The sequence below is a fragment of the Cnephaeus nilssonii genome, assembly GCF_951640355.1.
Source record: "Cnephaeus nilssonii genome assembly, chromosome: 14".
Lineage (NCBI taxonomy): Eukaryota > Metazoa > Chordata > Mammalia > Chiroptera > Vespertilionidae > Cnephaeus > Cnephaeus nilssonii.
Window position 1 is genome coordinate 38,828,075 of NC_137085.1, and position 14,545 is coordinate 38,842,619.

Below are 14,545 nucleotides of genomic sequence, written 5' to 3' on the forward strand. Positions count from 1 at the left end.
TATCAGGCCTGGCCTGTCTAATGCATGCCTGGGAGTTTCTTTAAGGAAATATATTGTCAGGCCTTAAAGTAGAAAGATCACACTTTTTTTTCCCCAAAGATGAAAATGAGCAATTGTACTCACCGTCTTTGCAGATGGCTCCCATCTGACACATTCCTAAGTCTAGGAGATACCCACTGGGGCAGCTCGTACAGTTCTTGAACCCTGGACCATTGCATGTCAAACAGCTGGTGTCACATCTATAGGGCAAAGGTAGAATTTATCATCCTTTCACACATCAGACCCAGAAAAAGATGTGTTTACTACTGTCCACCTCTTATTGCCTTAAACTTAATCTCTCTTTGAAGGTGACATAAAAATCTTTTCTTAAAATAATTACTAGGTTTGGCAACATTAAAGGAACCTAGCAGGTAGACAGTGTGATTTTAAAAGTTTTAAAGTACTCCTGAGGCAATTACTTACATATATAAAGATAAGCTGGCTTAAAGCTGCAGGGTAGTTTCTATAGGTAAATGTTTGAACCTAATTTTACTGATATTTCTAAGTCTCATATACGAAGGCATGTCAAATAAGGAATCTGGTAACCAAATGCCAGGGCTTGAGGGGCAGATCCACTTACTTTTTGCAGGATTTGTAGCCATTCTCCGGAGAGTGGTCAAAGTAATAGCTGATACTACAGCTCTGCACACATCTCCCATCCTCCATGAAGTAGCCCTCCGTGCAGTTAATGCACCCATCAGCACCCGCCCCTTCAAAGCAAGACAAACACAAGGAACAGAAAAATCTCAGAAGCAGTTGCGTGATGGGCTGCTTCTCCCCCAGTTTGTGAAAATGCCATTAGTATAATTTTAAGAGTTATAATTTAATACTTGTGCTTTTTCTTACAGTCATTGGGGAAAAAAACACACTCCCATTTTCCAAAAGCATCAAATCTTTGGAAAGAGAAGGAGATATCACTGGGGTATTCGGATTGCTCATGAGGATGGGATGCTGAGGCCTGGCTTTCAATGAGAATACATGCATGATTAATGGGAGAGAGATTTTCCGAGTAACAGCCGGAGAAGTATCTATCAAGTGGGTTTGCATGAGTGATGGCTAAAAACAGATAAACAAAAGCCAAACCAGAGCCAGAGGAATAAACGCAAGGACGGGGGGAAAAGGTACCAGCACAGGTGGCACAGAAGCGGTGACAGGGCTGACAGTCCTGGCCGTTGAAGTACTGTCCGTCCTCACAGGCGATGGAACACCGGGATCCCTGCAGGCTGAGGACATAGACTGCTGTGATCAAGGCAATGAGGTAATGACTCCCAATTCCATATGTAACAAAAACAGTTCCCCCTAGAGACCGGTGGATTTGGCAAAGCTTCAAAGCAGGGAACTAGCCCTTGTACCTTCTATTTTCCCCCTCTCTATGCCACAGTGCCTCTCTGTGCCTTACTATAACGATGTCTATATCATATACATGTGTTGCAGGCTTTGGGGACAGCCCTCTGAGCTGTTAGACTGGCTGACACATCTTACAACTCAGAGGTTTTAAAAAGCATTTTATGGCCCTAACCGGTTTGGCTCAGTGGATAGAGCGCCTTCCTGTGGACTGAAAGGTCCCAGGTTCGATTCTGGTCAAGGGCATGTACCTGGGTTGCGGGCACATCCCCAGTAGGAGGTGTGCAGCAGGCAGCTGATCGATGTTTCTCTCTCATTGATGTTTCTAACTCTCTATCCCTCTCCCTTCCTCTCTGTAAAAAATCAATACAATATATTTAAAAAAAAAAAAAATAAAATAAAATAAAAAGCATTTTATGGACAAAACAATCACATTACCTAATAATGTGCCTAACTATTTCCTGATATCCAGACCTACATAATATATTTAAAAGTTGTTTCATAATTATAAATGCAGTTAGGAACACACAGTAAATGAATTGTAATTGAATTAGAGGGCACAACCATTCCTGCCTAAACTCCCAGGAGATTTTTTTATTTTTAAGTGTTTCTGATTCTAGTTCTTATTGGTTCCCACAACAGAATTTTAATACACTTTGCCTCTATTTCTTGATTTAAACTCTAATGAATAATTTAGCTCAATTACCTACCTATACTGCTGCTTCCCCAAACATCAACTTTTCTTAGTTATATTACTATTTAGTTTTTCTAGATATAATCAGTTCCATATTTTGTCTACCTAGCACACTTAGTGTCGAATGAATTGCCAGAATGTCAAATAAGGAATCTATATTTTTTCACTCTCCTAAATTCTGTAAGCTATGGTCTTTCTCATATTCTACAGATGGATTCTGAAAATTCAATATAAATTAATAGAATTTTCACTATCTAATATACAGATATTACTCATTTAATAACTAAAGTGTGATTGGAATCAGGGAGATGTAATCCTATGTCACAAAATAGAGGATACTGAAGAAGGGTATCTAAGCAACAGGGTCAAATAGGTTCTCTTTTCTTAAACTCTTCATACATTGTTCCAGTTCACATCTTATTTGACTTTGCTGTATGTATACGTATTATAGTAATTTTACAAAGTAAAATTTATTTCCATAAATAAATCTGGAAAAAACAAAGTAGATGAAAAAGAATCCCAAACAGTCCTGTTAACATTTTAATCCATTCCCTTCCGTATTTTATGCCGAGATATTTTTCCATGTTTGTTCTTAGCCACTCTGTAAAAATTTACAGGTCTTGAGAAAAATGGTCAACTCAGAAGCCCCTAAGGAAAAGACTGAGAGCTTCAATGAGAGTAGCAAACTGAAAGTGTTCTCCATTCACAGATATCCTCATTGGCCAGAGAGCTGTCATTTAAAAAGAATATTCCTTCCGCCCTGGCCAGGTGGCTCAATTGGTTGTTGCATTGTTCTGTATACCCAAAGGTTGGTTGTGGGTTTGATTCCAGGTCAGGGCTTGTATAGGAGGCAACCGGTTAATGTTTCTCTCTAAAACCAATGAAAAAAAAAAATCCTAGGTGAGGATTAAAAAAATGTTTAAAAGAATATCCCTCCCCTTTCTGTAGAGCTGGAAAAAAACGTGGGAGGAAATAGTACCACCAAAAAATGTGTCCAAGTTTTAAAGGCTGCCTAATTTTTCTAATAAAGGACATTCCTTCTGAGGTTGGCATTCATCCAGCTGGAGACAGAGGTGGCACTGTGTGAGAAGGGAATGCACTAAGTGGGACGTGCAGCAGAGGACATCACTGTGAACCCTAAAGCTTTCCGCTTCTTCCAGCATCCAGGGATGGCCTGGTTAATGGAGCTGGTCCTGCACACCTGTGTTCTGTCCGTGATGAACCAGCAGAGTTTAGACCTGTGCTGTCCCACCTGCTCAAGCACTGGAGCTCCTAGTGTGGCTAAGGAATGGAATTCTAAATTTTACAAACTGGCACTTAGTTCAGTTATTGGCAAAATTTTGAGTAAGGTTGGAATGGAACAACTCTATAAAATCTAAATACAGATAAAAAATTGTTTGAATTGAGATGTGGTTCAGGGTAAAATACATACCATATTTCTAAGACTTGGTACAACAACAAAAGTAAAAAATCTTACTAAAATTCTTCTATACTGATTACATGTTGAAATGACTTTATTAAAATATTTAATTTCTTTTTATGTGGCTACAGGCACATTTAAAATTAACATGTGGCTCTCATTTCTATTGGAGAGCACTGGTTAACTTAAGAAATAATCTTAAAAAAAACCTTTTAATTTCTCATGGACCAATTATGTGTCAGATACTGGACTAAGTGCTTTGTAAATGTCATCATAGTTAATCCTTATAATCCAGAACACAGGAGTTATCACCATTTTATAGATGAGAACATTGAAGCTCAGAGTGGCTAAGTGACTCAGCCAAGGTCACACAGCTGATAAACAGCAGGGGTGGGTTTGAGTCCTCATCTGTCTTCCTTCTTTTTATTATAGCAATCTGCCCCTTCTCCAAAAAGCATTAGGCTGACTAGACTGATATTTGTCAAAACTGTCATGAGATCAAAGGTGCTAAACAAACTAACACTGAATGCATTTATGAAAAGTATGAATGCATTTATGAAAAGTAAAAATGCTGTTGCAATATTACTAATGTGAAGAACTACCTGCCTGACCCTGCTTATTTCACCTCTAATCAAAGGTGGAAATAGAAATACCATCAACATTTAAAAGAGAGCGAGTGCAGCAGAATTCTAGAGCGGTGCAAACCTGGAGTCCAGCTCCTCACTCAACGTAGGATGGTTTGACCCTCTCTAATCAAGAGAGATGATCTAATTCATTTGAGCTGCATCTTGTTCTACAGAATCTATCAACTAAAGTAAGTCCTCTCTTAATGTTGTCAAAAGGTTCTGTGACTTTAAGCAAAACAATGTATATAACAAAATCAATTTTACTATAGGCTAATTGACATAAGCCAGAGCTATCCCAGGACCTGCTGTATCTGGCTTTAGCCACGAGCAAGTCATCCATTCAAGGAAAATATCTCTAGGTGTTAAATCTATATGCAGATGTTGGCATAATGGAACCAAGCCTGAGGTTCTTAAGATAAGACAATGACTGGCTATATGGCAAGACAAGGGGATCGTTTCTGACCATCAAAGGAATGAATCAGGGTGATTAAATGTAACTCAGTATTACCTAAACAGTAATCCTTGTCTGGTGCACTGCCAGTTAAAAAGTACAAAGAAAGCCTCTGAAATGGCCATTTTATTTACTTGTATCAGAGCCATCTTTTCTAAAGATAATTTTATTTCGTTTATAAACCTTCCTTAGCCAAGATGGCATCCAATTTTTCACATATAATAGTAGAGATAATGCAAATGGGCGTCAGTCAACTCAAGGGTGATGGCAAAGGGTTATTTATACTGAGAAGCTCCCTGGGCTGCGTTACTTATGCAGACCTTCACCATCTTACCTTAATCCATCCCTACATTCTGTACAATTGTGGGAGTCAGTACATGTCTTGCAGTTTTCACTGCATTTCCGGCAAAGATTTTTCTCTGTTAAAAAACAACAAAAAGGTTATAAATTAGTTGGTCAATTGGCTTCCATAGAAGCATGTGGAGATGTTCCAATGTTTGCTAATGTAGGCTGTAGTACACATGGCCTTGAGCAGAAAATTGTAGGAAAAGCCCTCAATCAACATTTGCTATTACTTTTTAGCAAAGCAAATTAGGGTAGGAATTGTAGCATTGACAAATACCTTAGAGTTCCCTACCATTTTGCAGATAAGAGAACTACAGCCCATTTAATTCTTAGTTGCATAGTTCATTAGCCTTTCCCCTCCTCTTCCCATTCTTTTTCCCAAGCAGGGTTTCCTAACTTCCAACAATGAAAAAAAATCCCACTAATGTCAAGGTTGAAAAGCAATGCCTCCGGCCGGGGAAAGGAACGGCAGACTCACAGCTTTTAGGACTACTCTGATGAACTGGACCACACCACAGTGTGATACCCTTGTTAAGACAAATGATCGAGAATTCAGAAACAAGGCAAACGATACCTGCAGCCCTTTTCAGGGCCACACCAGAGCACTAACAAGTAGGTATGCCCAAAGATCATTTAATTCTCTAGAAAATGTAGTTTTGTCTGTTTACTAATGATGGTTAATTAGTCCCCAAACTCTGTGAAATACACGCTAATTTACAGATTTTTTGTTTGGTAAACTTGCAAATGATATGTCTATTTGAAATAAAGAACCCCAACATTCTAGTTGTATCGATGGCCATGTTGGAAATCATTTGTCTCTAACTCAGCACACGACTTTTATTTTGCCTTTCCTAGTGGACTATACTCCCCGGCAGTCTGAACCCATGTGTTTCCCTGCAGGTTCACTCATTAATGGGTTAAGTCAGTCCTTGGCATGTGTTCATTCTTCACTAAGAAGAAAGTCATGTTTTTTAAAGTTTTGAAAAGTATTCTTTGGTATAACACCACCCTGTTTTCTTTGGTTAGTGTGCAGAAAAGAGCAGGCCTGGTCGCTGTCTTATGAAAGCCTACTCAGACGGTTGCGAACTTGGATTTCAGGAGGGTTCCCACCACCCTAACAGATAAGAGTGAGTCAAGATGCCTGAACTGTTTGCATAAACGGTATGGTCCACACTGAACCCCTTCTTTCCATATAGGAGTCTGGGAATTTTGGTAAGGGCAGAGGGTGCCTTCATGACCACACCCCAATAACAACCACAGCCCTGAGTCCCAAGGAGTTCCCTTGTGGAGTACATTTCACTCACGTTGTCCTTGGGGAAACGAAATGTATCCTGTGTGGCTCCACTGGGACAAAACTCTTAGAACTTGGGCCTGGTTTTCAATGGACTTTGAACCTTTTCCCTCTGCTGATTTACTTTGCATTCTTTTGATGTACTTAATCATAACTGAGCACATAAGCACAACTATATGGTGGGGATGCCTAAGTCACTGAATCTGGGTGTGGGCTTGAGGACCCCCAAACACAGTTAGTTGCAGGCCTTTTTACAAAAACAATTCTAAATTGTTCTCTTTAAAAATTTGATTAGATCCTACTTTGATATTAAGCAAGGCCTAGATTTCACAGGGAAGAATATTCCTCCCAAAGTCACTCAAATGAAAACCTTTCATTTGTTCTCTAAAACCAGCTATTTGAAATGAACTCACTGGTGTCCTGGTATGATCCATTAGGGCAGTGAGGGACACAGCTGTTGGTCTCTTCGTTCAGGAAGTAGCCATGTTTGCAGGACAGGCACTGGTCGCCGTGGCTGCCGAAGCAGGACTCGCAGTTGGGAGCACACTTTCTGCACCGCTTCTTGTCGGCGTGGTAGTGGCCCGCGGGGCAGCTGGAGACACAGACCCTGCGTGGGGAAGGATGGGGAAGAGGGGTGGCATCACCAGTGACCGCGTCTTCGGTCTCAAAACCCTTTTTAAAACCATGACGGTGAGTAACGCCACAGCCAAAGGGCCCAGTTCTGCTGGTTACAGCATCTTCCTGTGTAGGGTGCTGATGCAGCAATGCAGTCACACAATACCAAGTCCAAGTAAGGTGTTCTAGCTCTTTAACAGGGATGATGGTTAGAAATTGAGTCTCAAAAGGAAGGTTATAGCATTGAGTTGAAGGGGAAAATAGGTGGGAAGCATGATTTTGTGCATCAAGGTCACTCATAACGGGTTACTGACATTTTGGTGTGTTTGTCACATGGATTGTATGTGGGTGGTGGTGGTTATATGCTGTTGTCTTAATATAAATATATTTAAATTTATGTGGCATATGACAAGGCTTTATTCATTCAACAAATATTTACCAAGTACCAATTGAATGGCAGGCATCTTGCTAACAAGTCTAGGAGATAATAGAGGTGCTGAGTAGCCCAGGGCCTTTCCTTTGAGGAATTTAAATCCCAGCAAGAACAGGAACTGGAACATGTCTGTGTCTGTTGGGGTGACTGGAGTGTGGAGTCGCCACAAGTCAGCTCCCTGGAGGGAGAGGTGGCAGGGATGTGAGGCATGGCCTCTGTTGGGACAGCCACTGTTCCATGGCCCTGCCCTTAGACACAGATCTGCAGAGCTGGAGGCAGAATCCAGGGGCAAAGGGTCAAAGCAGAGCAGAAGAGTGAGGAGCGGGGACCAGCACCTTGGCCGCGCGGAGGACTTGCACATGTGGGAAAGCACCTGTTTGGCCCATGCACTGGCATTTTCATGAAGGGAAAATGCTAGAACACTGTCTCGTACTCACTTTATAGTGGCAGTGGAGCTGACATATCATTATATTTCAAATAATATCTGTATTCTGGAGCATAGCAACATATTTGATTGAACAAATATACTGTGAATACTGGCTTTCCTGTTTAATATCAAGCACAGGTCCCAATTAGGGAAAAAAATGGCCAATGCATGACTGCTCTATAATGAAACATGGTGAATTGTTAAAATAAAGTAAGGCCTTTTACTTAGGTGAAACTTTTCTGGAGGCTTGATACCTCCCCCGAGATGCAAGTAGATTCTAATCACATGTACGTGTCGAATTGAAGGAAGTTTTTTCCGTCTAGAAATGTTGGGAGTTCTTCAGGGTTCCGCAGAGAATCACTGTTCATCTTTCTGGTGGTTTGGGGTATCTATAGAGCTCTCCCTCAACACTCCATTTCAAATGAATCAATTCTTTTTTTCTCTGCACTTTGTAACTCGATATCAGTTTCACCATTTTGAATTACACAAGGAGGCATCAGGCTTGTGCAGCAGCACGTTTTCTGTGCTTTTATGGCCTGATGGGGAACCCATAATGCCAGGCCCGCAGTGACCCTGGGGGAACTCCTGGGTATGCCGAGGGCTCGTGACTTGGCTTCTCTCTTACCTCGTGTTGTTTTTCAGCTTGTAGTAGTAGTGCAAACAGTCATTGCAGTGGTCCGGTCCTGGCCCATCGCAGCCGACCTCACTGCACTCAGGGTCGCAGGGACCTTTCCAGAAGAAATTAGAACGACATTTAGAAAAAATGGTTTTAAGTAGGTTGGCTTTACCTTGAATTTGGTATAATATATTTTTTTCTTACGCAGTGAAAATTTAAGAAGGAGGAATAATGTTCAGAGTGACTGTAAGCTCAGACTTTTTGTGGGGGAAACCTCAATTACCTAATTATCAAGAATGTAAATCCTAATCATGGCCTGGTCTTTAAAGCACATATGGCTGCCTTGTGGGAGATAACAAGTATTTCAGGATTCAAATGAACAATGCCACTGTAGTAAACGGAAAAACCCCCCCGATCATAATTAAACATGCAAACGATAAAAAATGTTGGATTTACAGAAAAAAAAGAGAAAAAAAAGTGATTATTCAATGCTTGGACCAGATTACCTGTCTTTTCCAAGCATTAAAGCCACAGAATACCTCTGAGATACCGTAGCTAGCAAGAAACAGCAATATGGCACCTGGCACAGCTTATCAGCTTCTAGTCCTGGATTACAAAGCAGGTACTTCAGGCACGGATAATAGATTTAAAATTGCATCCTACTCACAGGCCAATGGGCAACTCAACAAAAGAAAATCACACATTACTTTTAAAAATGTGATGAAGGTTCCTAATCTCTCTTGTTATGTATTTAGTATAGAACTATAGAGAATGCAGTCAGAAAAAAAAAATCCAGAAAGATGGGAACTATTGGATTGGTGAAAAAAAAGTTCTAATGATGGGGGACAGTTATAAACATTTTGCTCTATTGAACTAGCTCCCTTTTTCCTTGTTCTCTGTATTTTTGGACATTTGGTCTCATAATCTTCAAGCTCTTTCCCATTGAAAATTCATATGATTTTAACTAGCAGTAAACATAATGCATAAAATGTACAAACTATATGTCAGTGGTGCCAGAAATGTTTTAATAAAACCGAACTTTATTTTAATCAAAAGGACTTACTGTTGAAATGTGGCCTCCTTTAACCATTATGAGACTATGTTCTACAATTACTGCATCATGGGCACATGACATGGAACTGGGAAAGAATAACTCAAAAATCTGGTAGTCAGCACCCTCATTTTACCGGTGAGAAAACAGATTTTCCCAGAGTTACAATGGCTTGCCCAGCAGCAGACAGCTAGAAGAGTTGGGATCAACATACGTCCTGATTTTCAGTTCATGTCTCCTACTTAGAGTAAGTCATCTACTAGAGATGAATGGACATGAGTCATTTTGAAATACATTTCTGATAAACAATGCTGTCAAATGACTCTTGTGGTTAATCTCTATTTTCCTAAAAGCCTTAAAATTGACCTCTCAACTAAATTCCATAGCCAGTCCAACTGGGGACGGGTTAGCTGTCGGCTATGGTCACAAGAAGAGGGTGTCTCCGCCGTGTAAGGGTTGACATTCAGCCAGCGCTGGGTTCCACGGTCCCTGGAATTCAGTGAACAGTACAGGGATCTGGCTGCGCTAATGCCATTTGTGCCTCTAGCCAGCCTGACTTCTTTAGAAAGGTAAAAATCACAGCTTCAAAGAAAAGGAGTCACGTGTGGCCCTAAATATTCACCAGATGATTTTTATAATTACCCCCGCCCCCCCCCCACCCCCCCGGCCAACAACAACCCATTTATTCTTGATATGTGCCAAAGGGCTCTGCATGGTATGTTCACATGCTGTGCTGATTCTTTTATAATTTTAAACTGTCCCAGATGCAAATTAGCATTTTAGGTTGCAGGGTGATAATGAAATAATTGTTTTTGTTCTCTCATAAGTGCCAGCGTGGACATTTTGAGGATGTAATGAGAAAAACTACAACAGTGTATGTATAACTGTTCAGAATTTTAACATTTCCAAAATTTGAATTGGAAACGTCCCATAAGGCACATAGCAATAGGTTACTATTATGCTCCATTTATGGTTTTGGATATACTTTCTCCTATCACAGAAAACAAAATGGTTTACTAGCTACAATATGCATAGTAATGTTACAAGCTCTAAGCAAAATAAGACGAAATCTAGCTCTGGCTAGTTGAATTGGACTGAATTATCCAAGCTTAATATTGACTCTGAGATATTACCTGTTTAGAACAGAAGGAAACACATACATTTAAGATATCCTTTTAAGGTGGTTAATATAGTACTTTTATATTTTTATCTTTAGTATCTAAAAAAAGAATTTTCGAAGAGCTGCAGGAAAAATATATTTCTCTTCTAAAGGTACACTAAACTGCTATTTACCAACAGTCCTTCATTAGAAGAAGCTTTGCACATTGTGTTATATATCATATCCCAGAAAAATTGAACACGCCTGGAAAGGGCAGCCAGTGCAACAAGACAGAAATCAGAAATACATTGGGAAGGAGAAAAAAATGCAGATGATATGGCCCATAGTACCTAAACTGCCCCAGAAAATCAACTCTAAAACATATAAATTAGTAGGAGAGTTAAGCAAAAATGGTCAGATAGATATACGATAAATATGCAACAGCCAGATTTCCTATAGTAGGTAGAAAATATGGAATATTTTCCACTAAAATAGCAACAAGAAAAACACTACATAAAATTAAAAGATTTCTTCTTAAAACACAGCACAAACACTAAATTTCAGAAGCAAGTGATAATTGAGAAAATGTTTTCAGCAAATATGAGACAGAATGAGAGGCAGTAACATACAAAGAATTCTTATAAATAGGTAAGAAAATTGCTGCCACTTTGAATAGAATGGGTAAAAGACAGTTGTATTTAATTCAGAGAAGAACTACAGTTAAATCCTCACTTAATGTCGTTGATAGATTCTTGGAACTGCAGCAAAATGACATGTAAGGAACCCAATTTTACCACAGGTTATGTAATATATAAGCTAAGTTCCTGCATCATCTCATCAATGTTATGTAATTAATGAAACGATGTTACTTGAGGACCTGCTGTACAGACAAAAAATGTTTAGATATATTAGCAAAGTCATAAAAATTGTAAAGTATTCTTTTTTTCTATCCACTCAGTTTTCGCAGGATGAGTGCAATAAACGCTCTCGCATCTGGTCACAGTGTACAATGGCACATCTTTGTCTAGAAGGCAATATGACAAACATATCGCAGCCCTAAAACTGGTTAATCCCTTTGATTCAGTAAGATGCAGTCATTCTCAGAACAGAACTATATTATTAAAAACCAATTAAAGATATCGCCCAAACTGATACATGATGATATTCATCCAAACCTTGTTTAAACTTGTGTAAAACTCTAAGCAAACTACACATACCAGATTATGGATTAAATACATTACAGTATAGTCATAGGATGGACAATTATGCTGTCCTTTAAATATGTGTCCTAAGCATATTTGACTATTGTAAAAGTAAAAAAGGATATGAAAACTCTCTATATAGTGTGGTTTAGCTTTGAAGAAAAACATGGATATTTGAATATGTGTATACATATACAAATATTTGGGGGGATAGAAATGAAATATGTCAGAATGTGGGTAGAAGTTTATCTCTGCATGGTGGGACGATGCATGAGAGATCCCTCCTTAGCCTCTGTCCCTGGTGGAAGCCAGCTCACCTGCATAATCCTCTGTACCATAGTCATCGGTGGGGTCTTCGACTCGGCTGTAGCGGACACGTTCCACTTTAGGAAACTCGTTGGTTGGTGAGTATGGCTGCACGGAGGTGCCATAGAGTACCAAAGACCATTCTTTCAATTTGCCTAGGGAAACAATAATGAAACCACCGCATAACCAAATACTCACTCTTTAGCCTTGTAATTTATTTCCTTTTCACCTAAGAAAAAGCATCAGTAGAATTATGGGAGGCAGATTCATATGAATAATTACATCAGATACAGGGCTAGAAATACACATTTACTACTGTTTGCAGAATTTATGCACTATAATTCACGCACTATGTATTTACAAAAAAGAAAACACCACACAAAACAATGAATGATATTGACAAAGACTGATAAATGATGATATTCAGGATAGGCCTTGATTTAATCAGCATTTATAGGTAGACTAAGAGACAAACACACCTCAGATTGCTGGGTTGAATTTCAAATGATGGGTATTTAAAAGAATCCCAGAATTTTACAGAGAGATTTGTTTTTCTAGGTATAAAAGTCTTATTTGAAAAAAAATTTCGGGCCCTGGTTGGTGTGCTTCTTTTGGTTGGAATTTGTCCCATACATGGAGAGGTCAGCGGTTCGATTCCCCGTTAGGGCACATGCCTGGGTTTCAGGCTCGATCCCAGTAGGGGGCATGCAGGAGTCAGCTAATAGATCAATCTCTCTCTCTCTCTAATAAATAAAAAAATATTAAAAACATTTTTTGTGTTATCTGACTTATAAATAAGAAGACAAAAACAATGACTTTGTTCCACATGATTCCTGAAGCAGTCATTCAATCTTTAGAATACATCACTACTTAATTATCCTATAGACCCGATAGCCACTAGATACATGTGGCTATTTAATTGAAGTAAAATAAATAAATTCAGTTCCTTAGTCACACTAACTACATTACAAGTGCTCAATAGCCACATGTCGCTAGTGGCCACTATAATGCAAGCAAAGACGGAGAATACTTCCTACATTGGAATGTTCTACTGAGCGGTTGCAATACATTTTCTGGTCAAGGGTGCCCCGAGACACGAGATAAGTGTTTAACCTCATCTGGATAGTATGCTCAAAAGGGACATTTCTTTTAGTTTAGTCCGTATTTGTTCATTTATTTCTTAGATTTATAAAATTAAAGTCTTTACTGCAACCCCCCCCAAACTGTCCCCAGGCCATTAAGCTTAATAAGATTCACATAAGAAAGAATCAACCATAAGCAGAAGTGATTAATAAAAAACATTAAAAACACAGAAATATGCTAATAGGAGTACCCTTAGGAACCTCCCTGCTCCACACACACTGGCCTAATACAGAGTCCAGGCGTGGTTTAGAGCGAGGGCCCTCCCACAGCAAGACAGTGGTGTACTTCAGGTGTCACCTAATTCATCTATTAGCATCTATATCATCACCTAATTGATGCTTATCATTCCTAAGTGCTTACTACATGCTAAGTTTTATCCCATTGTTCATAACAACTGGGATGTAGCTGCTTGAATTCCAAATATAGTTCATGTAAACAGTGATGAGGAAACAGAGGCAGAGGTTGATAACTTTCCCAAGGGCAGTGAGAGGACAGATTAATATTAAAACCCATCTAGGCGTTCCCGTTGAAGATGGCGATGTAGGAAGATCCTGACGCACTTCCTCCCACAGATACACCAAATTGACAGCTACATATGGAACAATTTCCTCTGAAGGTAACCTCAAAACTAGCATTCCTATGCATTAGGCAAACAAGAAAAAAATCCATATCCAAGTGGGTAGGGGAGGCTGAGACACAATCTTACCCCTGGTGTGGTGAGAAAGTGGAGGGAACTCAAAACCCCAAGCTGCTCCATGAGGAACAAAAGGTTTAAATCCCACATTGAGCACCCCAACTTTTAAGACCAGCACCTGAGGGCTGAGACCCACAAAGTTATAGCAACTGAGAAGCAGTTCTTATTGGTTCCAGCAGACTCACCCACTCCAGGGTGTACCACAGGGGCAGCCAATAGAAAAGCACCTAGACTTGCTGTGAAACAGGCTTATTTGCTCATCTTAAAGCATCTGCCTGGGGAGAAGGAATCTAATTTAACAGCATCTGGCAGCCTACTGAAATACTCTCCAAAGATGGAGACCCACAGGCACCATCTTTGCACTCTCCCTCTAGCTCACTGGTATCTTCAAGAAAGGAGCTTAAAGTCTTGTCAGGCACTGCAATTTTTGTGGCTGCCACCCACAAAAAAGTAGCCAGCAGGGCTTATATTTTCAGGTCTCCTAGGACTGTAAACAAAATTGACAAGCCTTTAGTTAGACCCACTGAGGAGAAATCAAAATCAGAAACGAAAAAGATGTTATAAATAATACCACAAAAATACAAAGGATCATAAAAGACTATGAATAAATAAATGACAACAAATTAGAAACAAAAGAAATGAATAAATTCCTAGAAACATACACCATGCCATGACTGAATCTTTAAGAAATAGAAAGTCTACTAGTAACTGACCAATTACTGGGAAAGAGATTGATAAACGCAGATTCA

General features: G+C 39.6%; 1 protein-coding gene across 3 annotated transcripts in view; it reads right to left on the minus strand.

The window, feature by feature from the left end:
• The window catches only part of PCSK5 (proprotein convertase subtilisin/kexin type 5), a 413,193-nt gene that overhangs the window by 144,802 nt on the left and 253,846 nt on the right, over positions 1 to 14,545 (minus strand). For all 3 annotated transcript variants that reach the window (XM_079791288.1, XM_079791287.1, XM_079791289.1), the window contains exons 14-20: positions 11,971 to 12,114; positions 8,311 to 8,413; positions 6,624 to 6,817; positions 4,909 to 4,993; positions 1,165 to 1,262; positions 620 to 749; positions 124 to 239 (exon numbers count right to left, since the gene is read on the minus strand). In XM_079791288.1, coding sequence (XP_079647414.1) covers positions 124 to 239; positions 620 to 749; positions 1,165 to 1,262; positions 4,909 to 4,993; positions 6,624 to 6,817; positions 8,311 to 8,413; positions 11,971 to 12,114 — 870 coding nt within the window. The remainder of the gene's footprint in view (positions 1 to 123; positions 240 to 619; positions 750 to 1,164; positions 1,263 to 4,908; positions 4,994 to 6,623; positions 6,818 to 8,310; positions 8,414 to 11,970; positions 12,115 to 14,545) is intronic.